The 26940-nt window shown below is 44.9% G+C and overlaps 1 protein-coding gene across 1 annotated transcript in view; it reads left to right on the top strand.

Annotated features, from left to right (window-relative positions):
- LOC124613446 (A disintegrin and metalloproteinase with thrombospondin motifs adt-2-like) overlaps positions 1 to 26940 on the top strand; it is a 116272-nt gene that overhangs the window by 87504 nt on the left and 1828 nt on the right. Inside the window, exons 10-13 of the mRNA XM_047142148.1 lie at positions 1664 to 1784; positions 4177 to 4280; positions 12798 to 12921; positions 19298 to 19473. Of these exons, the coding sequence (XP_046998104.1) occupies positions 1664 to 1784; positions 4177 to 4280; positions 12798 to 12921; positions 19298 to 19473 (525 nt within the window). The remainder of the gene's footprint in view (positions 1 to 1663; positions 1785 to 4176; positions 4281 to 12797; positions 12922 to 19297; positions 19474 to 26940) is intronic.

Genomic DNA, 26940 nt, shown 5'->3' on the forward strand with positions numbered 1-26940 from the left:
CACTTTAGAATGTTTGACTTCGTCGATGGAGTCACAGCCTCGGTTCTGCTTGCACTGATTCGTCACTATCCAAGAGAAGTCCTCGAAGGGGTTCTTTAAGTTTTGGAAACAGGTGAAAATGGGATGGGCCAAGTCGGGACTGTATGGACTGTTGATCGATGACAGTGGACGCAAGGCGTCTGGTCCTTACAGACGTCGCAGCGCTCGTGTGTCGTCTAGCTTTGTAATGCTCAAGGAGAGGGTCCACCATGTGTGAACGAACTCTTCCAATAAGAATCTCGATTACAGAACGCTGTTTCTCACGCACCGACATAGTTACGTTTCACTCCGCCTCGTTACATGCTACAATTCGGAGCCCTCTAGCGGCAGAGGGCTACTTTTTGAGCTACAGAAAATAAAGATGTAGAACGTCAATAACGTTTGTTTTATTTAAGAAGTTTAAATAGTTCTCACATTAAAATTTCAGAGGTAATACTTTTCTGCATGGACTTGTATGGCATAGTATTTTAGTTTTGTGTTTCTTGATATTCACGGCTTGTAAATATTTGCAACCAAACAATAGTCTCTTTCCACTTTATTCATTCTCATCCAAGCCAGATTTTTCTACTCCTGTATGCTGTATGGTTTCTTCAATAAAAACCTGACAGGAGCAGTTGCTTAAATAAATCACCTGTAATGAAATTCCAGAAGAACTGTTCTCAGAATTTCTACTGAAAAAAAATATATATATTGGTGATAAGTATAAAGAAATTTTTTGAAAGAAATTTACTCATTTTGACTCCTTTTTATTGTACACAGTCATGATTTCGGATTTGTAGCCGTTTTCAAGTGCATATTGAAATGTTAAAATCTGTCTGACGTGTCTGTGACATGTCATCTTTGAAAAAGTATTTTTCTGGTCTTAGAAACCAGTTGTCGTTGTAGAGAATACAAGTGTATAAAATATGGCTGAGAGATCAGTAACATACAGTGTGGAGTATTTACTAGCTAATATATGCTTGTGACCTGCATCCATCACTTCCGTTCATCAGATGAGCGCAAGTGATCAATGCAGGTCATAAGAATATATTAACTGCTAAATACGCTACACTAAACCACACTATATATAAAAATTTCTTTAAAAAAATTCTCTATGACTGTGATCCCTCACGAAGGAAAGATCATTATAAAGAATGCACCACTCAACTTTATTTTATAATATTCGTCCAGTGCACGACATAGCGATGTTATGGCCTGTAAGTAGCCTGATCATCGAGATTTTTCGTTTGTTACTTGACTGAATCGAGTCTCGTTATTTTCCACTATCGAATATCTACATGGCTATCGCATATTTTCAGTGTGTATGCAGCATAGTAGGTTTAGCGTTTGTAGTGGGAAGGATGGCGTAATTTCCATTATAAAGCCCAGGTGCCGAACCCTTGCCCCTGTGCGTGTTCTTCCCACAGTTTGAGACGTGTCACTTCAGGAAGAGAGTCTTCTGAGAATTTTGTTAAGTGGAAGCCGGTATGCGCGCTCTTGAACTCAATCTGTTTTAAGAAAAACGAGTCGGCAGGTTGCTGTTAGGTTTGAGTGACGTTTGCCGTGTATAGGCCACAGTAACGATGCTGAGGAGCTTTTTGCGTCGTGCCTCCCCGTGACGAGCTGTTGGTGCGTGCTGTTGCAGTGGTGCCAGGGAGGGTCGTGCGTGCCAGCCAAACGCAAGAAGCCACCCAAGGTCGTGAAGGGGGGCTGGAGCGCCTGGAAACCGGAAGCTTGCACCTCGGGCTGCATCATCAAATCCAAAGGTGAGTTCGTCTTGTTAACCAGTGGATGACATTCAATTTGCTTCTCTTTAAGGCACCACTTTCGTCACAGAAAGGCCATAACTTTCATAATCTGAATGGATAATTCACAAGGGCGGAGCCGGGTTTATGGAGGATGATTCGACTTTATCTTCCTGCCAACGTCAACATCTTTAGAGATAGAGCACTAACTACGAGGGGAACCGAAATGGGTGCTGAATGTGGCCTTGTTGAAGAGACATTAGTCGCAGGAACGCCGAGAAAGAACAGAAAACCTAAGTACTCAGTGCTATACAGTGATTTCAAGCCTAGTGAACGAGAATTCGAGTCTAAGTCATTGCGTTTTACGTCATCGCGCTCGGTGCCTGGTAATGGACAGGACATTTACATTAATTTTTAGACAACATAGTTGTATGGAGATAAACAGCGATTAATTTACTTATAAAAAATTATTCAAAATGAGTCACATTCGCATTATTTAACTTGCCGCCAACCGGTTTCAACCCGCGAAGGGGTCATCTTCAGGGCAATTTACACCATTTGGTCGCTCACTGGAGTCGTCACCCTGCCTGTGCACGGTTGGTGTAAATTGCCCTGAAGATGACCCCATCGCGGGTTGAAACCGGTTGACAGCAAAATAAATAATGCGATTCTGACTGTCATTTTGAATAATTGACATTTACATCAACCACACTACTTGTACATACAAACGCTCACGAGATATTCAGATGTCGGACGATGGTGTTTCAACGCCCCAATGACAAGCTCTGAGCAACAAGCATTCGCACACAGAGGATCAAGTCGTGTCCTCTTCGAAAGAATCATTGACTTTAATCTATTTAGGGCGGCCATCGAAAGTCTCAGTTTGGGTGCCCAGAGGTGGATTTCAACCAGGCCTCTCAAATACGAGTCTAATGTCGGGAAGCTTACTTTACTAAGTGGGCCACGAATGTACCAATACATCACTCCGACCTGTCACTACTCGTCTAGAGCTCAAATTACTGCTGAACTCGTGCTTGTTTCCCTCCTCAGCTGTTTCTAGTCCAGTGTTTGGCTTTCATAATGCGATGCGTCTTGGATTTACTGACGGATTGCCCACACACACACACACACACACACACACACACACACACACACACACACACACACACACTCAACGCTCTCATGTGTGCACACAGCATTTAAATTGGAAATAAATTCAAGTAAGCAGTGCACGGAACACGAATTACTAGTTACTTGGCCAACATATGAAACGTGGAAATGTTAAATGATGTTCTAAGTGCTATATTTTTCACGTAACACGTTTTCAGTGTTATTTTTCTCGGTATTATGCTGCAGTCCCTCAAGGTGGCAAATGAGGGAGGAAATGTTTCAAACGTTCGTTACTAGATGGCGCATGGTAGATGATAAGTAAACAAGGTCTTTGTACCACAAGATCTGCAGAAGACTGTTGAGTCAGCTAAAACTATGAACCAACTACATGAACTTCCACTGCATACAACTGACTTCTTTGATTTTAAAGATGTTGCTGAAGTGTTGTTGTCAATGCAGGCGTGTAAGATCTCCAAATACGGTATGATCAAAGTCTCTCATATTTACCTATCTGTACTTTGAAACAGAAGACTGAAAAAATGTCAGTGTCTCCAAAGAAGGAAAGACCACAGGTGATGTATGTCACACCATACTTCATCTGACTGACCGCTCATGTTCATCAATTCCAAAACACATAGGTCTGTTGACGATGTTGCCATTCCTTCCTCAGCTGCGCAGGGAGCTCTACACTAAACTTCGGAACACCTGATCCCAAGAACGCAGTTGTATAAGAAAGAGAAGTCAATACTGGAAGACATTGATTCTTGAAATTAATTTTGTTACTCTCTTGTAACAAATTTGAATGATATGAGAAATGGTGTTTGTTGACTATAGTGCAACTATTTGAAACATTACTGCTGTATTTTGGTACTTGCATTATCACTCGTAATACGTAGTGCCTCAGTATTAATCGTACTTGAAACAAAAACTTCCTTTTTGGCTCTTAGAACCAGTCACTCCTCTTGCATGATATTTAGAATGTACTTAATAAATTATTTTTTTTGTAAATTATTTTTTGGAGTGAGAGGTCAGCAGCATATTTCTTTGGTATCAGAATACCTTCTATATTTTTTTGGAAACAAACAAATTATGCACAAAAGCAAATAAGTTGTTTTTTGATTCTCCTGGCAAATATAAAATTTACATTCACCAAGTATTCTTCATATTTCGTAATATACATAATAGACTGCGTGTCCTATCTTTTGTAATACCACGAAAAATTTGTAGTGTCAGCAAATTTCTGCTAGAGCAACAGCCATTGCATGCAATGAAAGTTGGGTAACGGAATACTTCTGGCCGGCAGGTTTCCAACGGCGGCGGCGCAGCTGCGACAACCCGAAACCCGTTAACACGGAAGATGGCTGTCCCGGACCCAGCTTCGACGTCGTGCTCTGCAAGGACGACAAGGTTCGTAGCTGAGCTGTCGCAACCAAAAATTCTTATTTATTTCGCAGTTCGGCCTCATTTTTCCGGCCCGGAACGGTGATACTGCTATAGGGTCTTTCCTAAAACCTCTCAACAGATTCTGCGTTTCTAATATGCTAATTCCTTACCACGTTTAGTGGACGATTCTCTATTGTACAGGGTGTTACAAAAAGATACGGCCAAACTTTCAGGAAACATTCCTCACACACAAATAAAGAAAAGATGTTATGTGGACATGTGTCCGGAAACGCTTAATTTCCATGTTAGAGCTCATTTTAGTTTCGTCAGTATGTACTATACTTCCTCGATTCACCGCCAGTTAGCCCAATTGAAGGAAGGTAATGTTGACTTCGGTGCTTGTGTTGACATGCGACTCATTGCTCTACAGTACTAGCATCAAGCACATCAGTACGTAGCATCGACAAGTTAGTGTTCATCACGAACGTGGTTTTGCAGTCAGTGCAATGTTTACAAATGCGGAGTTGGCAGATGCCCATTTGATGTATGGATTAGCACTGGGCAAAAGCCGTGGCGCGGTACGTTTGTATCGAGACAGATTTCCAGAACGAAGGTGTCCCGACAGGAAGACGTTCGAAGCAATTGATGGGCGTCTTGTGGAGCACGGAACATTCCAGCCTATGACTCGCGACTGGGGAAGACCTAGAACGACGAGGACACCTGCAATGGACGAGGCAATTCTTCGTGCAGTTGACGATAACCCTAATGTCAGCGTCAGAGAAGTTGCTGCTGTACAAGGTAACGTTGACCACGTCACTGTATGGAGAGTGCTGCGGGAGGACCAGTTGTTTCCGTACCATGTACAGCGTGTGCAGGCATTATCAGCAGCTGATTGGCCTCCACGGCTACACTTCTGCGAATGGTTCATCCAACAATTTGTCAATCCTCATTTCAGTGCAAATGTTCTCTTTACGGATGAGGCTTCATTCCAACGTGATCAAATTGTAAATTTTCACAATCAGCATGTGTGGGCTGACGAGAATCCGCACGCATTTGTGCAGTCACGTCATCAACACAGATTTTCTGTGAACTTCTGTGCAGGCATTGTTGGTGATGTCTTGATTTGGCCCCATGTTCTTCCACCTACGCTCAATGGAGCACGTTATCATGATTTCTTACGGGATACTCTACGTGTGCTGCTAGAACATGTGCCTTTACAAGTACGACACAACATGTGGTTCATGCACGATGGAGCTCCTGCACATTTCAGTCGAAGTGTTCGTACGCTTCTCAACAACAGATTCGGTGACCGATGGATTGGTAGAGGCGGACCAATTCCATGGCCTCCACGCTCTCCTGACCTCAACCCTCTTGACTTTCATTTATTGGGGCATTTGAAAGTTCTTGTCTACGCAACCCCGGTACCAAATATAGAGACTCTTCGTGCTCGTATTGTGGACGGCTGTGATACAATACTCCATTCTCCAGGGCTGCATCAGCGCATCAGGATTCCATTCGACGGAGGGTGGATGCATGTATCCTCGCTAGCGGAGGACATTTTGAACATTTCCTGTAACAAAGTGTTTGAAGTCACGCTGGTACGTTCTGTTTCTGTGTGTTTCCATTCCATGATTAATGTGATTTGAAGAGAAGTAATAAAATGAGCTCTAACACGGAAAGTAAGCGTTTCGGGACACATGTCCACACAACATATTTTCTTTCTTTGAGTGTGAGGAATGTTTCCTGAAAGTTTAGCCGTACCTTTTGTAACACCCTGTATTTCCCTCGAGTACTTCTCAAAGGAGTAAACTACGTTTATCGGAATAGTATTGTACACCATGAATGACTCTCGAGAATACTCGAGAAGCACTTCAATAGTGCATTAGAGCATTTTGATGTGAGAAACGAGTCTGCAAAGATATCCAGTAATCCACAGCAGCTGTCAAATTCCTAACGAGTGAGAGAATCATTCCAAGCTAATCTGTAGTTGCCCATGGAGGACAAAGTTTAGAAAGGTGTTGTGCAATTTGCACCCTCAAATTAGTCCAGAAGAGAAGCGTTTGTGAAGCACATTTCGACATTTTTGCCTCTGCACCCATTTCCACCGCCTAGGTATCCTTGCCAACTCAAGCTTCGTGCTCTGGAGGAGCCCAGAAGCTACGGATGTCTGGCACACAATAATTTTTCCGCCACTGCGCCAGATTTTGTGCACACGTACAGGGAAACAAAGTACAGGACGCTGTACTTATAATCTTATTACTCTATACATTGTTGCTTGTAATAAAGTTTTAAGCAATTTTTTTTTCTGTTTGTCAAGTTTATGTCGTTCCTGCTGCAGCTTTAAAAAAAGAAATAAGAAAAACCTTCTTCCAGACACACTGACATAGTGTTTGCTGTATGTAAATGGAATGTCAACTCTAGCTCCGAATGAATTAGTTTACTTGACGTGAAATCCCAATGGAGGCAATGCAAAACTCCATGAACTTACCCAACATTAAAACGGTAACACAACGGAGAGAATGGTGTCAGAGGGTCCAATCGCGAATCCTTTCACTCAAATTTTGCTCAGACTTGTTACATTATTTCTAATTTTGAAACTCCTAATGGATCAACTGCCTCAGCTCAAAATCGATCAGCTGGCATTTCTGCCAATGGATCACCAACAAAATACGTGGGCTATCCACAAAGTACATTACGTTTTGGAATTAAAAATAAATAAAGTATTGGAATTTTTTTTTATTATATACAGATGAAAGCCACACATCAATACTACCTTTCTACACAGTTGCCATTTAAATTAAGTCACTTATCGTAGCGATGGACGAGCTTGGAAATTCCTTCGTCTTAATTTCAACAGGTCAATACAACTCACTTCGAGAACTAATTCAAACAGATACGAATTCTTAATAATTCATGAATATCCGTAAGGTTACCTTCCATTCAGACAACTGTTACACTCAGCGACTGTTATTTGACTTGTAAATTATAGATTGCAGTAATCAGTCGTCCATTTTAAATTTTATTGTGCAGATCTAGATTTCGACTAGTAGCTAGCCATTCTCAATGAACTATTATTTTCGCTCAGTGTCTGTAATTCCCTGTTGGTCGGGCTTCATCCACAGTTCACTGAATACAATTACATGCATTGAGCGAAAATAACAATGCGCTGAGAGTGGCTAGCTTCTAGCTGAAATCTACATCTGCACAAAGAAATTTAAAAAGGACGACTGATCGCTGCAATCTATAATTTACAATTCATAAATATGTGTATGTAAATCTGTAAATTTATGGCAATACATATTTCATAAGACCAAACAATACGTTTACTTTACTTTTGTAGTGTACGTTACATCGTAATGAACGTTCAAGAAATTTAAACAAATAGTATAAACTTTCCTTTCTTCATCTTCACGTCTCAGGTAGGTGAAGTCAGTCATGTTTTAAAAAAAGACATTAATTAACAATACTCGTAGTTGATAAAATGTGTCATAGCTCTTTATGTGGTAGAATAATATTACTTATAATATTAAAAAATATACATTTCAGAATATATTAATTTTCGATCACTCAATCGTCTAATAAAGAAGTGAGCATAAAAATCGTTTCAGTCATGTTGCCTAGGTGAAGACCTGTTTTTTAAGGCAGTAGGCCACGAGTGCCTTTATTCTACCACGCAAGTGTTGAAGTTCGTTGCACTGAATCAGGGTTCACAGATGACAAACGCTACCATGTGAAGATGACTTTATCGCTAGCCAGTCCAGCGAATGTCGTGAAAAGAATTTGTGAAGTAAAAATAAAACAAACAGTTATGGCATTACAAAAATTATTTCTGAAAGTGGGAATGAACAACCTTGCAAATGAGAACTGTTTGTAACTGCATTTGTGTCACATAATAGTTTAGTCATAGATATGGGGTGTTAAACAATTCTCAATGGGCACATTATAGCATCCAGGTTAATTTCCCAGAATGTTTGCCTACAGAAGCCGGGGGCTCCAAACGATAGATATCGAACGTGAGATTCTAAATCGGTGCGGGCGTTATGGTAAATTATTTGTGAGTTGCTAAGGAAACATACACGATTTATGTCAGTAGTGACTCGGGATGTCTGTAGTAGACGTTTCTTCGGTCGATTGCCTCACGTGGAAAAATCATTCTCATTATGTAATGTAGAAAATTGCTTGAATTTTTGTCGGAGATATGGACTCATACCGGATGACGAAAGGAGGGACTGTGGAGACTGTGGTGGGGCGAAGTCTATAAAAGTTCGTACGAAGAGTACTAATAGTGAAATTCCTTTACAGTTTCATTCTGAAAACTGTGGTTCACGAGTGACTATCAGGAAGAATACATGGTTTGACTATTCGAAATTATCGATCTAGAGCAGCATAATTCTTGTGTCTTGCTAGAGTAGGGACTATACGCTGCAAGCAATAGCATCGGAAACTGGATTATCTACCAATACCGTGTACGACTATTTCAGATTCTGCACAGATGCGCGTTACGTAATAGTGAAGAACGACAGTGTACCGATCGGTGAACCAAATAAAGTTGTAGAAGTGGACGAGCCGCACATAGCAAGAAGGAAAAATTAGAGAGGACCTTTAAAGAATGAAGTCGAATATATTTTGGTATTCGGGGGCATAGTAGGAGAGTCCCGGAAGTGCTTTGAGGTAAGTGCGTTCTCCTGAGACAAGGTGACTTTAGTCAGTTTGATAAAGCACTTTATACTGCCTCGTAGCAAAGTGATTATAGACGGCTTTCAATCCTACAACACATTGAAAGCACAAGGATTCAACCACGAGTTCGTGAACCATTGCGTAGAGTTCGTGTCTACCGGTGTTCCCAATGTGTACACTCAGAACATCGAGCGGCTGAGGAAATTAGTGAAATGTTCCATTAAAAGAGCAGGGCGTCCAGGAGGAAGAGACCAACTCCACTTGTTTCAGTATCTGTATTTCCATAACTTGCTGTTGCAAGGAAAAGTCGACACATGTGACACTCTACACATATCTTTGCCTGACATATTCAGAGTCTAACCAAGGTTATGGTAACAAGGGAATGCTTCCCTATACGTCAAATGGACTTTCTCATGACGACGATGTCGACGACGAGTGAGGTAAGTCAATTCCTTTGCAACTGCAAGTATTTTAGTCAACGCTCTTCGTTTGTCGTTGCTGTAGTGACCACTGTAAACACTGCTTATAGCACGCCACTACAGTTACGTGATAGATTTAGAATCGCTTGTTCGATATCTATTGTTTGGAACCCGCAGCTTCGATAGCCAAACATTCATGGAAGTTACCCGACCCAGTATGAAAAAAATAATATAAAGGTCAATAAAATAATAAAAGAAATTGGTAATAAATCTCACATTAAAAATATTTTTGAGTAATTGATTGTGTCACTTCTCATTATGTGTAAGTAACGGCGAAGTGTGTTGAGTATTTATCTTATCGTCTTCAGTGATTGTTCAGTATTCACAATTATTTGTTTGTACAGGAGTACACGTCTGTAGCAGTCGTTTTCGGAACTAGCAATAACTTTTTACCTGGAGTCTCTATCAGCATTCATAGTTTGATAACAGGCAGTCTTATTGTTTAGCTCGTTTTACAGTCTGCTTACTTCTATTTTACAAGGTATATCAGTCTTATCTTTCATTATAGCCTTCATTTCCCATCATTTTGACATTGCATAATGAGAGTAAGCCTGCCGAGAATGCTAGTCTTGCTCCTAAACAATGTCATATAAATGCAGTTAAGCAGAGTTCATCACAATGATTGAAAGTTTGCCAGCACTTTTTCGTGCAGAAACTCGAAATTTTCTCTTACTGGTACTGCGAGAGAGACAGAGGGAAGGGAAAATTTTTAATCTCCAGTAGCTAGCAGCCAGAAAGATGAAAGATGACTGCGTTCGAATTATGATCTCCAGACCGTGTAGTAAGTTCTTAGTTTAATCTCAAACCTCACGGCACTGTCTCAGTGAATGGAAACATGTGACACTGTAGTTGGTGCCGGGTGCATTGTATACGTCATAGGATCGACGTCTCCTTGTTGCTGTTCTAATGGAATGAGCTACCATTGGATTGCTTCCTCTTCCATTTCCCAATGCATATTCAAAATTAGCAAAACATCCACTGATCAGCCAGAACATCATGACCACCGGCCTACTATCGATATAAACCCGTCCAGCGATAGCAGCGTCACCAAGCGAGAACGACTGCTAGTTCAAAAATGGTTCAAATGGTTCTGAGCACTGTAGGACTTAACATCTGAGGACATCATTCCCCTAGAACTTAGAACTACTTAAACCTAACTAACCTAAGGACATCGTAGGACGTCGTAGACTGTGCAGACTGGTGAAACATGACTGGCAGCCGCCCGGTGTCGCCGTGCGGTTCTAGACGCTTCAGTCTGGAATCGCGTGACCGCTACGGTCCCAGGTTCGAATCCTGCCTCGGGCATGGATGTGTGTGATGACCTTAGGTTGGTTAGGTTTAAGTAGTTCTAAGTTCTAGGGACTGATGACCACAGATGTTAAGTCCCATAGTGCTCAGAGCCATGACTGGCGCCGAACTGTGGCGGAACTAACATCAGACTTAAATGATGAGCAGAGTACAAGGGTGTCAGCACACACAGTGCACCGAAGACTCCTAACGATGGGCCTCCGCAGCCGACAACCCATGCTCGTGGCTATGTTAACACCATGACATCGGCAATCACGACTGAAATGGGCACGTGACCATCGGCACTGGACGTTAGCTCAGTGGCAGAGCGTTGTATGGTCTGATGAATCGCGATACGTTCTCCATTATGCCGACTGGAGAGCACGACTCCATCGTCTTTCTGGGGTCGTCTTGCTGCACTGCGAGAGGGAGGCAAGCTGGCGGCGGCTCCATTGTGTTCGAGGGAACATTCACGTGGGCATCCATGGTTCCTGTAGGACTCGTGCAATATGCCATGACGGCCAAAGAGTATTATACACTGGTTGCAGACCACGTACTCCCCTTCATGACGACCACGTTTCCCGACGGCTGTGGCATTTTTCAATGCGCCATGTCACAAGGCCATACGTGTGACGAAAAACACAGTGGCGATTTTCAGTTGATGTGCTGGCCACCATCTTGCCAGATCTGAACGCGATCTGGGATGCGATTGAACGTGGCATCTGGCCTCGTCGCCTCCCTCCCCTGAAGTTACGGTAACTAGGTGACTTGTGTGTTCTGATGTTGTGCTAACTCGCTCCATGACCATTGCTCCATTTCATGATGCGTCGCCACTGTTATCCATGCCGAAGGTGGACATGCGGGCTATTTGGTAGGTGGGCGTAATGCTCTGGCTGATCAGTGTACTTATCAAACAATCATCGCAATCGCCCACACAATACAGATATGAGCTGGATGCTTTGTCATAAATAAACAAAAGGAAAACAGTGTCAAATCATTTCCATCGAAAGGCCGTTTATTATGGCAATTCAGGATTTTCATACCGTTCCGGAAGGTCGTGGGACGGACAAGGTGGTCGTAGGATCATACCATGCCGACAAAAGACGCCTCATAGTAGCGTGTCTCTCTCTTTACACTATCTTTCCATAGCTGTGTCCCTTGTTAAAACAGACTATTCATACCTGTTTCTCGTGTTGACGCAGTGTTTAGAAATCGATGTCCCTTAACGCCTTGTGTTCATATTTACATCCGTTATCAATGGAATGTATTCATACCTGGATTGCTTGTTATTGCAGTTTATTCATATCTGTGGCCTTACTAATGCGACCGAGCGAGGAGATGCTGTGGTTAGCAGAGTGGACTCGCATTCGAGAGGATCATGGGTCGAATTCGAGTCCAATTTGCAAGATTTAAGTTTTCTGTGATTATCCTAAATCGATTAATGCAAATGCTGGGATGGTTCCTTTGAAAAGTCAAAGCTGACTTCCTTGCCCCTCCTTACCCAATCCGAGTTTGTTTTACGTTTCTAATGACCTCACTGGCGAGGGCCATTAAACCCTATTTCTCCCTCCTTCTTTTTTCTTACTTATGCTGCGTATTCATACCAGTATCTATGGTTAACGCTGCGTATTCTTACCCATGCCCCTTATTAACGCAGTGTTTCCATACCCGTGTGCCTTGTTAAAGCAGTGTTTTCATACTTGTGTCCCATGTTAGCGCTGTATTTTTAAACCAATGTCCCCTGTTAACGCTGGTTTTTAAATGGATACCTCTTGTTAACGTTGTGTTTTCAAACCGACGGCCTTTGTTAATTGTGCATTTTCAAATGAAAGTTCCTTGCTAAAATAGTTTATTAATTTTTGTTTCTCCTGTTAGCCGGCCGCGGTGGCCGTGCGGTTCTAGGCGCTCCAGTCCGGAGCCGCGCTGCTGCTACGGTCGCAGGTTCGAATCCTGCCTCGGGCATGGGTGTGTGTGATGTCCTTAGGTTAGTTAGGTTTAAGTAGTTCTAAGTTCTAGGGGACTAATGACCACAGCAGTTGAGTCCCATAGTACTCAGAGCCATTTCTCCTGTTAACGCCTTGTATTCATCCCTGTGCAGCTGTGCAAGAAGAGTAAGCGGCAGACGGCGGCGGCGTACGCGACGTCGGCCTGTGGACAGTTCGCCAAGCTGCTGCCAGAACTGGACCCGAAAGCGGCTGGACTGCAGGCGCCCCACGAAACCGGTGAGTTACCTCTGCATTCTACACAAATTCGAAAGCTAGTGGGCCAGTCGCTGGGAGAAGTATCTTACACACCTCTGAAACATGTTATTGCCGGCTGGCAGAGTATAATCAACGTGACAGAAATCCCTTGATACGTACCCTTATAGTACGGCAAGGAAACAGAGCCAATAGTGCTGACGTCGGAAGCTACTGATTTATACGTTTATTGCAAGTGAACGTGCTTTTGAACTTTAATCAGTAAGCTACCCAATCAGACTGATTCCTCTACTCCTATGGTGTCATCTCTCTTAATTCCGCAACCTTTGCTGCTACATTGCTTGACATTTGTTAAGGAACAACTGCCAGTTGCTGTGAAGCATCTACTTATCCGCTTACTACTTATCCGATGTTCTTGCAGTACCGTATGAATCACTGAATCATTACGTTATACCACAAACTCAAAAAAAAAAAAAAAAAAAAAAAAAAAAAAAAAAAAAAAAAAAAAAAAAAAAACTGGGATAGGCATGCTTATTCAAATATAGAGATATGTAAACAGGCAGAATACGGCCATGCGGTCGGCAACGCCTATATAAGACAACAAGTGTCTGGCGCTGTTATTAGATCGGTTGCTGTTGCTTGAATGGCAGGCTATCAAGATTTAAGTGAGTTTGAACGTGGTGTTATAGACGGTGCACGAGCGATAGGACACAGCATTCCCAGGTGCTGATGAAGCGGGGATTTTCCAGTACGACTATTTCACGAGTGTACCGTGAATATCCGGAATTCGGTAAAACATCATATCTCCGACATCGCTGCGACTGGAAAAAGGTCCTGCAAGAAAGGGAACAAGAACGACTGAAGAGAATCATTCAACGAGACAGAAGTGCAACCCTTCCACAAATTGCTGTAGATTTCAATGCTGGGCAATCAACAAGTGTCATAGTGCGAACCATTCAGCGAAGCATCATCGATATGGGCTTTCGGAGCCGAAGGCCCATTCGTGTACCCTTGATGACTGCACGACACAAAGCTTTACGCCTCGCCTGGGCCCGTCAACACCGACATTGGACTGTTGACAACTGAAAACATGTTGGCTGGTCGGACGATTCTCGTTTCAAATTGTATCAAGCGGATGGATATATACGGATACGGAGACAACCTCATGAATTCATGGACCCTGCATAACAGCAAGGGACTGTTCAAGCTGGTAGAGGCTCTGTAATGGTTTGGGGCGTGTGCAGTTGGAGTGATATGGGACCCCTGATACGTCTAGATACGGCTCTGACAGGTGAAACGTACGTAAGCATCCTGTCTGAGCACCTACATCAATTCATGTCCATTGTGCATTCCGACGGGCTTGGGCAATTCCAGCAGGACAATACGAGACCCCACATGTCCAGAATTGCTATAGGGTGGCTCCAGGAACACTTTTATGAATTTAAACACTTTCGCTGGCCACCAGACTCCCCAGACATGAACATTATTGATCATATCTTGGAGGCTTTACAACGTGCTGTTCAGAAGAGAGCTCCAACCCCTCGTACTCATATGGATTTATGGACGGCCCTGCAGCAATCATGGTGTCAGTTCCTTCCAGCACTACTTCAGACATTAGTCGAGTCCGTGCGATGTCACGTTGCGGCACTTCTGCGTACTCGCGGGGCCGCTACACGATATTAGGCAGGTGTACCAGATTCTTTGGCTCTTCGGCGTAGTTTATTATCTCTTTGATAACCTATTCGCAATAAGTTTCGCAGACAGTACCCACTTATGTCGCTGAACGTACCTAATATATCCTTGTACGACACGTAGATCAGGAGATATGACATCGTAAAGAGTCGTATGTGTGAAAAACTGCCCCATCATCCATTACTTTCAAATTTATTACTTCGCTGCTATTACTACATTCGCAACTCATTTTGCAGACAGTCTCCATATATTGCTCTGAATGTACCTACAGAATTATATCATTGTGCGCACATAATTCAGAAGGTATGACATCACAAAAATTGAGAACAAGGCCAGACTCTGCACGGTACCAGCGCAGACGCACAACTATACATAAATACCCGAGCATCGCCGGGTTTCTCTGCTAGTCATCAATAAAACTAGCGACGTGAAAGCGAACACTCACGCCTGCCTGAAGAGATATTTTCTATTGTCACTAACACTGACTACATTGCGCGGTAACTATGTGCACTATTTTAAACTTGAACGTGGTTGTACATTGTTACGTGGCCGAGTTAGTTCCCAATACAGAGATGGGGGATCCAGTATTAGAATCGGAATTTAAAAGAGCTTTGGAGGAGTTACGGTCAAATAACGCAGAAGGGATAGATAACATTCCATCAGAATTTCTAAAATCATTGGGGGAAGTGGCAACAAAACGACTATTCACGTTGGTGTGTAGAATATATGAGTCTGGCGATATACCATCTGACTTTCGGAAAAGCATCATCCACACAATTCCGAAGACGGAAAGAGCTGACAAGTGCGAGAATTATCGCACAATCAGCTTAACAGCTCATGCATCGAAGCTGCTTACAAGAATAATATACAGAAGAATGGAAAAGAAAATTGAGAATGCGCTAGGTAAGATCAGTTTGGCTTTAGGAAAAGTAAAGGGACGAGAGAGGCAATTCTGACGTTACGGCTAATAATGGAAGCAAGGCTAAAGAAAAATCAAGACACTTTCATAGGATTTGTCGACCTGGAAAAAGCGTTCGACAATATAAAATGGTGCAAGCTGATCGAGATTCTGAAAAAAGTAGGGGTAAGCTATAGGGAGAGACGGGTCATATACAATATGTACAACAACCAAGAGGGAATAATGAGAGTGGACGATCAAGAACGAAGTGCTCGTATTAAGAAGGGTGTAAGACAAGGCTGTAGCCTTTTACCCCTACTCTTCAATCTGTACATCGAGGAAGCAATGGTGGAAATAAAAGAAAGGTTCAGGAGTGGAATTAAAATACAAGGTGAAAGGATATCAATGATACGATTTGCTGATGACATTGCTATCCTGAGTGAAAATGAAGAAGAAGTAAATGATCTGCTGAACGGAATGAACAGTCTAATGAGTACAAAGTATGGTTTGAGAGTAAATCGGAGAAATACGAAGGTAATGAGAAGTAGTGTAAATGAGAACAGCGAGAAACTCAACATCAGGATTGATGGTCACGAAGTCAATGAAGTTAAGGAATTCTGCTACCTCGGCAGTAAAATAACCAATGACGGACGGAGCAAGGAGGACATCAAAAGCAAACTCGCTAAGGCAAAAAAGGCACTTCTGGCTAGGAGAAGTCTACTAATATTAAATACCGGCCTTAATTTGAGGAAGAAATTTCTGAGGATGTACGTCTGGAGTACAGCATTGTATGGTAGTGAAACATGGACTGTGGGAAAACCGGAACAGAAGAGAATCGAAGCATTTGAGATGTGGTGCTATAGACGAATGTTGAAAATTAGGTGGACTGATATGGTAAGGAATGAGGAGGTTCTACGCAGAATCGGAGAGGAAAGGAATATGTGGAAAACACTGATAAGTAGAAGGGACAGGATGATATGACATCTGCTAAGACATGAGGGAATGACTACCATGGTACTAGAGGGAGCTGTAGAGGGCAAAAACTGTAGAGGAAGACAGAGATTGGAATACGTCAAGCAAATAATTGAGGACGTAGGTTGCAAGTCCTACTCTGAGATGAAGAGGTTAGCACAGGAAAGGAATTCGTGGCGGGCCGCATCAAACCAGTCGGTAGACTGATGACCAAAAAAAAAAAAAAAAACACCTGGGTAGACTGTACGCTTTACTAGGCTTCGAGGCCGAGGTCCCCGATTCCACTATACAGCCGTTGCGGATGTCTGGTCGCGTATTTCCTGCTAGTGCCGCCGCACGTTATTGACCCAGAGTATTTTCTTTATCCAGCAGTGGAATATTTTCCTGCCTCAAAGTCTCGGGCTGTTCTCTGAATATGGGGCTGGACCTTGGCACATCTACACTCCTGGAAATTGAAATAAGAACACCATGAATTCATTGTCCCAGGAAGGGGAAACTTTATTGACACATTCCTGGGGTCAGATACATCACATGATCACACTGACAGAACCACAGGCACATAGACACAGGCAACAGAGCATGCACAATGTCGGCACTAGTAAGGTGTATATCCACCTTTCGCAGCAATGCAGGCTGCTATTCTCCCATGGAGACGATCGTAGAGATGCTGGATGTAGTCCTGTGGAACGGCTTGCCATGCCATTTCCACCTGGCGCCTCAGTTGGACCAGCGTTCGTGCTGGACGTGCAGACCGCGTGAGACGACGCTTCATCCAGTCCCAAACATGCTCAATGGGGGACAGATCCGGAGATCTTGCTGGCCAGGGTAGTTGACTTACACCTTCTAGAGCACGTTGGGTGGCACGGGATACATGCGGACGTGCATTGTCCTGTTGGAACAGCAAGTTCCCTTGCCGGTCTAGGAATGGTAGAACGATGGGTTCGATGACGGTTTGGATGTACCGTGCACTATTCAGTGTCCCCTCGACGATCACCAGTGGTGTACGGCCAGTGTAGTAGATCGCTCCCCACACCATGATGCCGGGTGTTGGCCCTGTGTGCCTCGGTCGTATGCAGTCCTGATTGTGGCGCTCACCTGCACGGCGCCAAACACGCATACGACCATCATTGGCACCAAGGCAGAAGCGACTTTCATCGCTGAAGACGACACGTCTCCATTCGTCCCTCCATTCACGCCTGTCGCGACACCACTGGAGGCGGGCTGCACGATGTTGGGGCGTGAGCGGAAGACGGCCTAACGGTGTGCGGGACCGTAGCCCAGCTTCATGGAGACGGTTGCGAATGGTCCTCGCCGATACCCCAGGAGCAACAGTGTCCCTAATTTGCTGGGAAGTGGCGGTGCGGTCCCCTACGGCACTGCGTAGGATCCTACGGTCTTGGCGTGCATCCGTGCGTCGCTGCGGTCCGGTCCCAGGTCGACGGGCACGTGCACCTTCCGCCGACCACTGGCGACAACATCGATGTACTGTGGAGACCTCACGCCCCACGTGTTGAGCAATTCGACGGTACGTCCACCCGGCCTCCCGCATGCCCACTATACGCCCTCGCTCAAAGTCCGTCAACTGCACATACGGTTCACGTCCACGCTGTCGCGGCATGCTACCAGTGTTAAAGACTGCGATGGAGCTCCGTATGCCACGGCAAACTGGCTGACACTGACGGCGGCGGTGCACAAATGCTGCGCAGCTAGCGCCATTCGACGGCCAACACCGCGGTTCCTGGTGTGTCCGCTGTGCCGTGCGTGTGATCATTGCTTGTACAGCCCTCTCGCAGTGTCCGGAGCAAGTATGGTGGGTCTGACACGCCGGTGTCAATGTGTTCTTTTTTCCATTTCTAGGAGTGTATATGGAGACGCTCATTACTCGCACCCTGATTTTTGACTGTACTTGTAGACTGCACATGCGGAGGTTGCGCGCTGTTCCCGTTATCGCGCGTATTTTACCAATTACAGCGATTTACCACGCCCCAACCGATCGTGGGAGATACGTTCGCGATTCGGAACGAAACGTGACACGTGTACACCTTGGACTAGGCCCGCCTACCATGCTCTATCGCCTTGCGGGGTTTTCGGGGTTCCCAATGGGTGAACTAGTTTTCATTTGTTTTTCCAATGTATATATTTGCAAATAAATAAACAAATAATATAAAAATGAGCAGTTTGAGGGTGCAACATAGCGGTGGGAGTGGGGAGAGATCGTGGCCTGGTCTCAGGATTTGGGGATTTGACCCCTACCCACCTTGTTTCCTCCTGCCTGTAACTTACTGACCCCCCCCCCCCCCCAAAAAAAAAAGTCGCTAACGTAAGCTTCTCCCGTACGCCCTCGACCCGGGTGGTAAGCCGGTTCGAATCCTGGTTGTGGAAAAAATTTTCGCTGTCAGTGTTTGGCCGGCAAGGGGAGGAGAGATGTGGCGCAAAGTTTCTGATCGCCAGACTTCGCACCAATGTCTTTGTTTAAATACCAAACCTCTTCGCAGTGTCTCATGAAGTGAGGGCGTGTGACTCTGTTGATGGTGATCCGTCCATCGTATGGGGACGTAAGCTCGGGGGCCACCTTGGTGCTATTCGCGAGGAATAGGCTATGTGTCGTCAGCGGGTTTCGCACTCTCCCTTCCCTCATTATTATTATTATTATTCTATCATCATTATCATATAACACAAACGTTGCACTCCACACACACACACACACACACACACACACACACACACACACACACACACGGCTCTAGGTGACTAGAAATGTGAGGAAGTTACAAACATACGTAATGAAATGCATCGGAGTGAAGAAAACTTGTCGATTAGAATTACGTGTCTGCGCAGCTCGCCTGTGGATGGGGTGCGCCATCTTCTGCCGGCGCAAGGACACGGGGTCGTTCTACACGCCGCGGCTGGACCTCAACGACATGGGCGTGGATCCGTACTTCCCGGACGGCACCTGGTGCCACAACGAGGCGGGTGTCAACTACTACTGCCAGCAGCACCACTGCCTGCCAGAGGTAAGCCGCACGTTGCCCACCCTGTTTCCCTCTAAATTAAGTCTTCCCACTGGTACAACTGAGACGTGGTACCAAGGAAGGCCGGATAGGGTTGCGATTGTGGATGGGGCCGTAATCAATTACTGATGGGTAGTATATTTTTCAATCACGTACACTTTATTTGGAAACAACAACAAATAAAAGGTGACAACAAATTAATAAGTGTTCCACAGCTGAATGCCTTAATGACAACAAATTCAAACTATTCCTCGGCTGAATGCCCCAATAGTGGTTCAAATGGCTCTGAGCACTATGGGACTTAACATCTATGGTCATCAGTCCCCTAGAACTTAGAACTACTTAAACCTAACGAACCTAAGGACAGCACACAACACCCAGCCATCACGAGGCAGAGAAAATCCCTGACCCCGCCGGGAATCGAACCCGGGAACCCGGGCGTGGGAAGCGAGAACGCTACCGCACGACCACGAGGTGCGGGCCCAATAGTGGTAATTTAAAACTGTTTCACAGCTGAAAGTCTGAATAGTAGTCTTAAAAACCAGTTAAACTACTTCAACCAGCAATTACAGTTATTAAAACATTTGTAAAAGAACAATCATCAAAATCTCACTGCTAGAATACAATTGTCTGATTAAAATTTTAAGACAAGTAACACTTACGGCTGAAAACTTTAATGACAACAAATTCAAACTACTTCTCGGCTGAAGGCTCCAATAGTAATATTTTAAAACTGTTTCACGGCTGAAGGTATGACTAGCAATCCTTTTAAGAACCAGTTAAACATCTTCAAACTTGTAATTACAGTCATAAAATATTTTATTAAAAAACAAACATCAATCTGACCAAATCAAGGGGTAGACGTTGCTCCAAGGATCGACCCGGGAAAGTTCCTCATAACTTCGCAAGCGATGAGACAGTCAGCCAAGAGTTGCATTCACTTCACGAGATAGTAACTCAGACTAGTGGTCTACCTAAGGTGCGATGACCGATGCAACGACGGAATATCACAGAACTGGCGGTCAGCACTACGTACTATGTCTTCAGACTCCGGTGTTTAGAGAATCCGGAAGCAGAAGGGAACCACTACTACCAGAGTAGAAGAAAACAAAAAGCACCACTCGGCCTACAAATCAAGGAAGCTGTCGAACTACACGCCTTACCGGACAGCAGCGGCAAGGCGAGGAAAAGTACACTGCTGTAACATACACTAAGCTCCAGGGCAGGTAACTGGGGAGCTAGTGGCCACTAGGCAGGAAAAATACCACTGGTCAAACTTCACAAATAATAACACACTGAATGCAACAATTAATAACAAGAAGTGGAGGAATGTTAATTATGTTCGCCTTCCCCAAACGCTCCACTCGCTGCTCTTCGTCTCGGTGACACCGCGAGCAGCAGCACCCGAGCAAATGGCGAGATCTCACAATGGTGGAGGTTTCACTACTTGCATTAAGACCCACTCATATTAAACTTCCTGGGTACGGTTGACAACGAGGTTCTACCTCTCGCGACTACAGCCCTTCCATCCAGCAGTGCACGCGTGTCTTCAGTGGTCCCGGCGTGTTCTCGCGCTACGCGGACCTGGTTGCTGGTCCGTCTCCATCCGAACTCCGACTCACACGACACGGAAACACCACAACGTATCCCCAAACGTAGTACAACCATTACTAAATATCGATAACCGCCGCTGCTGCCTTTAGCGGACAGACAACGCTTGCAAACGGAGTGGCGCCAATGAACACAAGAAGAAGACGACAACCATAACTATACCAACTAAACGATGCCAGCCTAGCAACCGCACGAACGCGAGCCGCAGCACGGCTCAACAATTAATTTACACCATTCTACTACAGGTTGTCTTCCATAATGGGACCACATATGTAGCTCACCTCTGCGATGTCACTGTGGTGAGCAGTGCATAACACTCAAGCTCAAACCAGACTCGTCATATGCCGAGACGCTTACATCAACGCTCGCACGATGTGAAACAAATAACATGGAAACAGCTCCCTATTAGTTAAAATTACATGGCTCTGAGCACTATGCGACTTAATTTCTGAGGTCATCAGTCGCCTAGAACTTAGAACTAATTAAACCTAACTAACCTAAGGACATCACACACATCCACGCCCGAGGCAGGATTCGAACCTGCGACCGTAGCGGTCACGCGGTGCCAGACTGAAGCGCCTAGAAACGCACGGCCACACCGGACGGCGGTTAAAATTAAATTTTCATTACTACAGACTGTTGATTCCCTCGTTACAACTAACGCTCTAGTGAATTTAATTTCTATTCAGGATGGACATTAATGAAACCGACGAACTGCGGGGATGGATTTATGACAGGAAATAGAGGAAGTTCAAATGGCTCTGAGCACTATGGGATTTAACAGCTGTGGTCATCAGTCCCCTAGAACTTAGAACTAATTAAACCTAACTAACCTAAGGACATCACACACATCCATGCCCGAGGCAGGGTTCGAACCTGCGACCGTAGCAGTCGCGCGGTTCCGGACTGCGCGCCTAGAACCGCGAGACCACCGCGGCCGGCGAAATAGAGGAAGAAAGGGTCTATGAACATGTGTCTGGAAATGCATCGTTGCCACAGTAGATGGCGCTGACGAATGGAAGTTCCTCTGACTTCGTATCGTATGTTCCTTTTGTGTTATAGGCTGTGGGATTGACGCAGCATACTGTAAGTAGCATAATGATCAGATATTCATGCCGGGAACAAGCTGAGTTGGTAATTCTTCAAGCTTTCCCGGCGAGGCGTTGTCATGTTGATTAATGGCGTTTCTGCCGGTTATTCGCGTCTTTCCTGCACGATATTTCAATTGCGTGACTCGCAGTCTTCTTCAGGTGCTGTCCGATACTGATTCCAGTGTGGAACGAGTCCGGTATTTATGTCTACGTTGTGCTAGGCGCTCCCACTGCGGTCCCCTCCGCGTCTGGCGCTCTGTCCGTGGTGTGCGCCGACCAATAGCAACGGCTGCAACGTTTTCTTATAGCCGCGGCTGTTCCGAACGCTGTGCGCGTACTTTGTGGTTATTATCCGTTGTCAAGATAGCTGAACTAAGTTCTGAATGACGACCAAGCTGTGATAGACATTTTATCTTCCGATTGTCGTCATTTGAGTCCTTCTGTTGTGTACCGCAAACCTACTCACACCGACTTGTACCTGCAGGCCGGCAGTTGCCACCACCCGGCACAAAAAAATGATGTACTCAGAACACTGGTTCACCGGGCACGAACTCTGTCAGATCCGGACAATTTGGCGACGGAGATAGGACATCTACAATCCGTGTTCTACAAAAATGGGTACTCTTCTCGAGATCTTCAAAAGGCGCTGCGCTCTGTTTTCCCACTAGAGGTTCATGAAGAGGTACAAGAAGAAACGCAAAAGGTTGCACATTTGCCATATGTTGGCCGGATATCTCCCAAAATCAGCAGAATTCTCCGCAAACATAACATTAAAAGCGTTTTCCGTCGACCCACCAAAATTAAGGCTCTGCTAGGGAGTGTGAAGGAGGACCTGCGTCTACAGAAACCGGGAGTTTACCACATACCATGTGAATGTGGTATGGCATACATCGGCCAGACGACCAGGACTGTTGACATCAGGTGAAAAGAGCACCAAAGGCACACCAGACTGTGACAGGCAACCAAGTCAGCGATTGCCGAGCATTGTTTAGAACACAATCATTGAATGAAGTATAATGACACCAAGATTTTAACACAAACATCGAGATACTGGGACAGCGTCATAAAAGAATATATTGAGATTAAGGTTGCGGAGCATCTCATTAACGCTCTTCTGAGTCTCGAGCGACAATTTGAACACAACCGGCCTGAACATAACACTGCAACCTCTCCTCGCGGGCAAGAATTCGGACGGAACGCCTAACACGACACAACACGGTAACAGAACGTCCTATGTCTCAGAAGGATTCAAATGACGACAGTCGGAAGATAAAACGTCTAGCACAGCTTGGACGCCATTCAGAACTCAATTCAGCTATCGTGAGAACGGATAATAACCACAAAGTACGCGCACAGCGTTCGGAACAGCCGTATCTAGAAGAAAACGCTGCAGCCGTTGCTACTGGTCGGCGCATACCACGGACAGGGCTCCAGACGCGGCGCGGACCGCAGAGGGAACGCCTAGCACAACGTAGGCTTAAACACCGGACTCGTTCCACACTGGAATCAGTATCGGACAGCACCTGAAGAAGACTGCGAGTCACGCAGTTGGAATATAGTGAAGGAAAGACGCGAATAACCGTCAGAACATGACAAGCTGAGTTGGTGTTGGTGTGTGGCCAAGCAAATGGAAACGGTTGAGAGGCAACAACGGCTATACAAAAAAAAGTATCCTCACGAACACCAATTACATCACACAACGTTTCAAGCACTTTTTGGGCGTTTGTGTGGTAATGGGTCCTTTCAGACAGAAGTACCGTTAGAGGGGCGGCGGGCGGATTTGGAGGAACGGATTCCGCAGGATATTGCGACGAACCCAGGCAAGAGGACCGCCAACATGGTACAAGCCAAAGAACGCTTATGTGTATCTTGCATGAAAACCGCTACTATCCCTATCACCTGCAACTAGTGTAACGATTATCAGCGGCGGATATACACCTACCGGAAGGATTTTGTGTATGGGTTTTGAACCAGACCATCACAGTCATCAGTCCTCTTTACCGACGAAGCAACCTTACCAGAACTAACACCATCAATCTGCATAATCTTCATCTGTGGGCTACAGCCAATCCTCGAGGAGTGGTTGAGGTGTCTAGTCAGCTTCGATTCAATGTCAGTGTGGTGGTCAGGTATTCGTGGCGACCACATACTTGGAACGGTTATTGTTCCACTATGCCTCGACGGAGGAGCGTACCTGAACTTCCTGCGAAATACTATGCCTGGGCTGCTTGAAAATGCGCCTTTGGCAATACGACAGGTTATGTGGTTTCCGTACGATGGAGCACCACCACATTTCCACATTACCGTTCGCCGACATCTCGATAAGATCTTCCCCCGACGCTGGACAGAACTCGGAGGCCCTGTAGCATGGTCTGCTCGATCACCAGACTTAAACACCCTGGATTTTTACCTCTGGGGACAACTGAAAAGCGTTGTGCATGCTGGATCAGATCGTGATGCGCAGATCCTTCGGTAGAGTGTTGACGACGCCTGTGACGCTATTCGGAGAGAGCCCAGAACGAGCGAAAGACTGCAGCAACCCATGATGGGATCTGTGAACGCGTGTATTGCATCCCATGGAGGCTACTTTGAACATCTGTTGAGATGTGGATGCGATGCAGCTATACAGGGTGGTCCATTGATCGTGACCGGGCCAAATATCTCACGAAATAAGCGTCAAACGAAAAAACTACAAAGAACGAAACTTGTCTAGCTTGAACGGGGGAAACCAGGTGGCGCTATGGTTTCCCCGCTAGATGGCGCTGCCATAGGTCAAATGTATATTAACTGCGTTTTTTAAAATAGGAACCCCCATTTTTATTACATATTTGTGTAGTACGTAAAGAAATATGAATGTTTTACTTGGACCACTTTTTTCGCTTTGTGATAGATGGCGCTGTAATAGGCACAAACATATGGCTCACAATTTTAGAGGAACAGTTGGTAACAGGTAGGTTTTCTTATTAAAATACAGTACGTAGGTACGTTTGAACATTTTATTTCGGTTGTTCCAATGTGATACATGTACTTTTGTGAACTTATCATTTCTGAGAACGCATGTTGTTACAGCGTGATTACCGGTAAAAACCACATTAATGCAATAAATGCTCAAAATAATGTCCATCAACCTCAATGCATTTGGCAATACGTGTAACGACATTCCTCTCAACAGCGAGTAGTTCGCCTTCCGTAATGTTCGCACATGCATTGACAATACGCTGACGCATGTTGTCAGGCGTTGTCGGTGGATACGATAGCAAATATCCTTCAGCTTCCCCCACAGAGAGAAATCCGGGGGCGTCTGACTCGGTGAACGTGCGGGCCATGGTATGGTGCTTCGACGACCAATCCACCTGTCATGAAATATGCTATTCAATACCGCTTCAACCGCACGCGAGCTATGTGCCGGACATCCATCATGTTGGAAGTACATCGCCATTCTGTCATGCAGTGAAACATCTTGTAGTAACATTGGTAGAACATTACGTAGGAAATCAGCATACATTGCACCATTTAGATTGCCATCGATAAAATGGCGGCCAATTGTCCTTCCTCCCATAATTCCGCACCATACATTAACCCGCCAAGGTTGCTGATGTTCCACTTGCCGCAGCCATCGGGGATTTTCCGTTGCCCAATAGTGCATATTATGCCGGTTTACGTTACCGCTGTTGGTGAATCACGCTTCGTGGCTAAATAGAACGCGTGCAAAAAATCTGTCATCATCCCATAGTTTCTCTTGTGCCCTGTGGCAGAACTGTACAAGACGTTCAAAGTCGTCGCCATGCAATTCGTGGTGCATAGAAAGATGGTACGGGTGCAATCGATGTTGATGTAGCATTCTCAACACCGACGTTTTTGAGATTCCCACTTCTTGCGCAGTTTGTCTGCTACTGATGTGCGGATTAGCCGCGACAGCAGCTAAAACACCGACTTGGGCATCATAATTTGTTGCAGGTCGTGGTTGACGTTTCACATGTGGCTGAACACTTCCTGTTTCCTTAAATAACGTAACTATCCGGCGAACTGTCCGGACACTTGGATGATGTCGTCCAGGATACCGAGCAGCAGACATAGCACGCGCCCGTTGGGCATTTTGATCACAATAGCCATACATCAACGCGATATCGACCTTTTCCGCAATTGGTAAATGATCCGTTTTAACACGGGTAATGTATCACGAAGCAAATATCTTCCGCACTGGCGGAATGTTAGTGATACCACGTACTTATATGTTTGTGACTATTACAGCGCCATCTATCACAAAGCTACAAAAGTGGTCTAACTAAAACTTCCTATTTCTTTACGTACGACACGAATATGTAATGAAAAATGGGGGTTCCTATTTTTAAAAAACGCAGTTGATATCCGTTTGATCTATGGCAGCGCCATCTAGCGGGCCAATCATAGCGCCATCTGGTTTACAAGCCAGACGAGTTTCGTTCTTTGTAGTTTTTTCGTTTGATGCTTATTTCGAGAGATATTTGACCCGGTCGCTATCAATAGACTACCCTGTATAATGTGTTCCGGGACGATTTGTTGTCGTTGCAGCACACTTCTGGACACTGGTGCACAGGGCGTGTTATCCTACATTTCCAATTAGGAACCTGTCCCTGCAGTTTGTCACGTTTGTAATGTTCACCTTCTGTATAAATTTTTGCATCTTTACATTCCTCCTTCAGTGAACAGTTGGAGACTGTCGCCTAGAAGCACACGCAGCTGATGAATTTAGCCAGAGTGGTGAAAGTGTGTGGTCAGGCAATCATCA

This window comes from Schistocerca americana, chromosome 4 (assembly GCF_021461395.2).
Source record: "Schistocerca americana isolate TAMUIC-IGC-003095 chromosome 4, iqSchAmer2.1, whole genome shotgun sequence".
Lineage (NCBI taxonomy): Eukaryota > Metazoa > Arthropoda > Insecta > Orthoptera > Acrididae > Schistocerca > Schistocerca americana.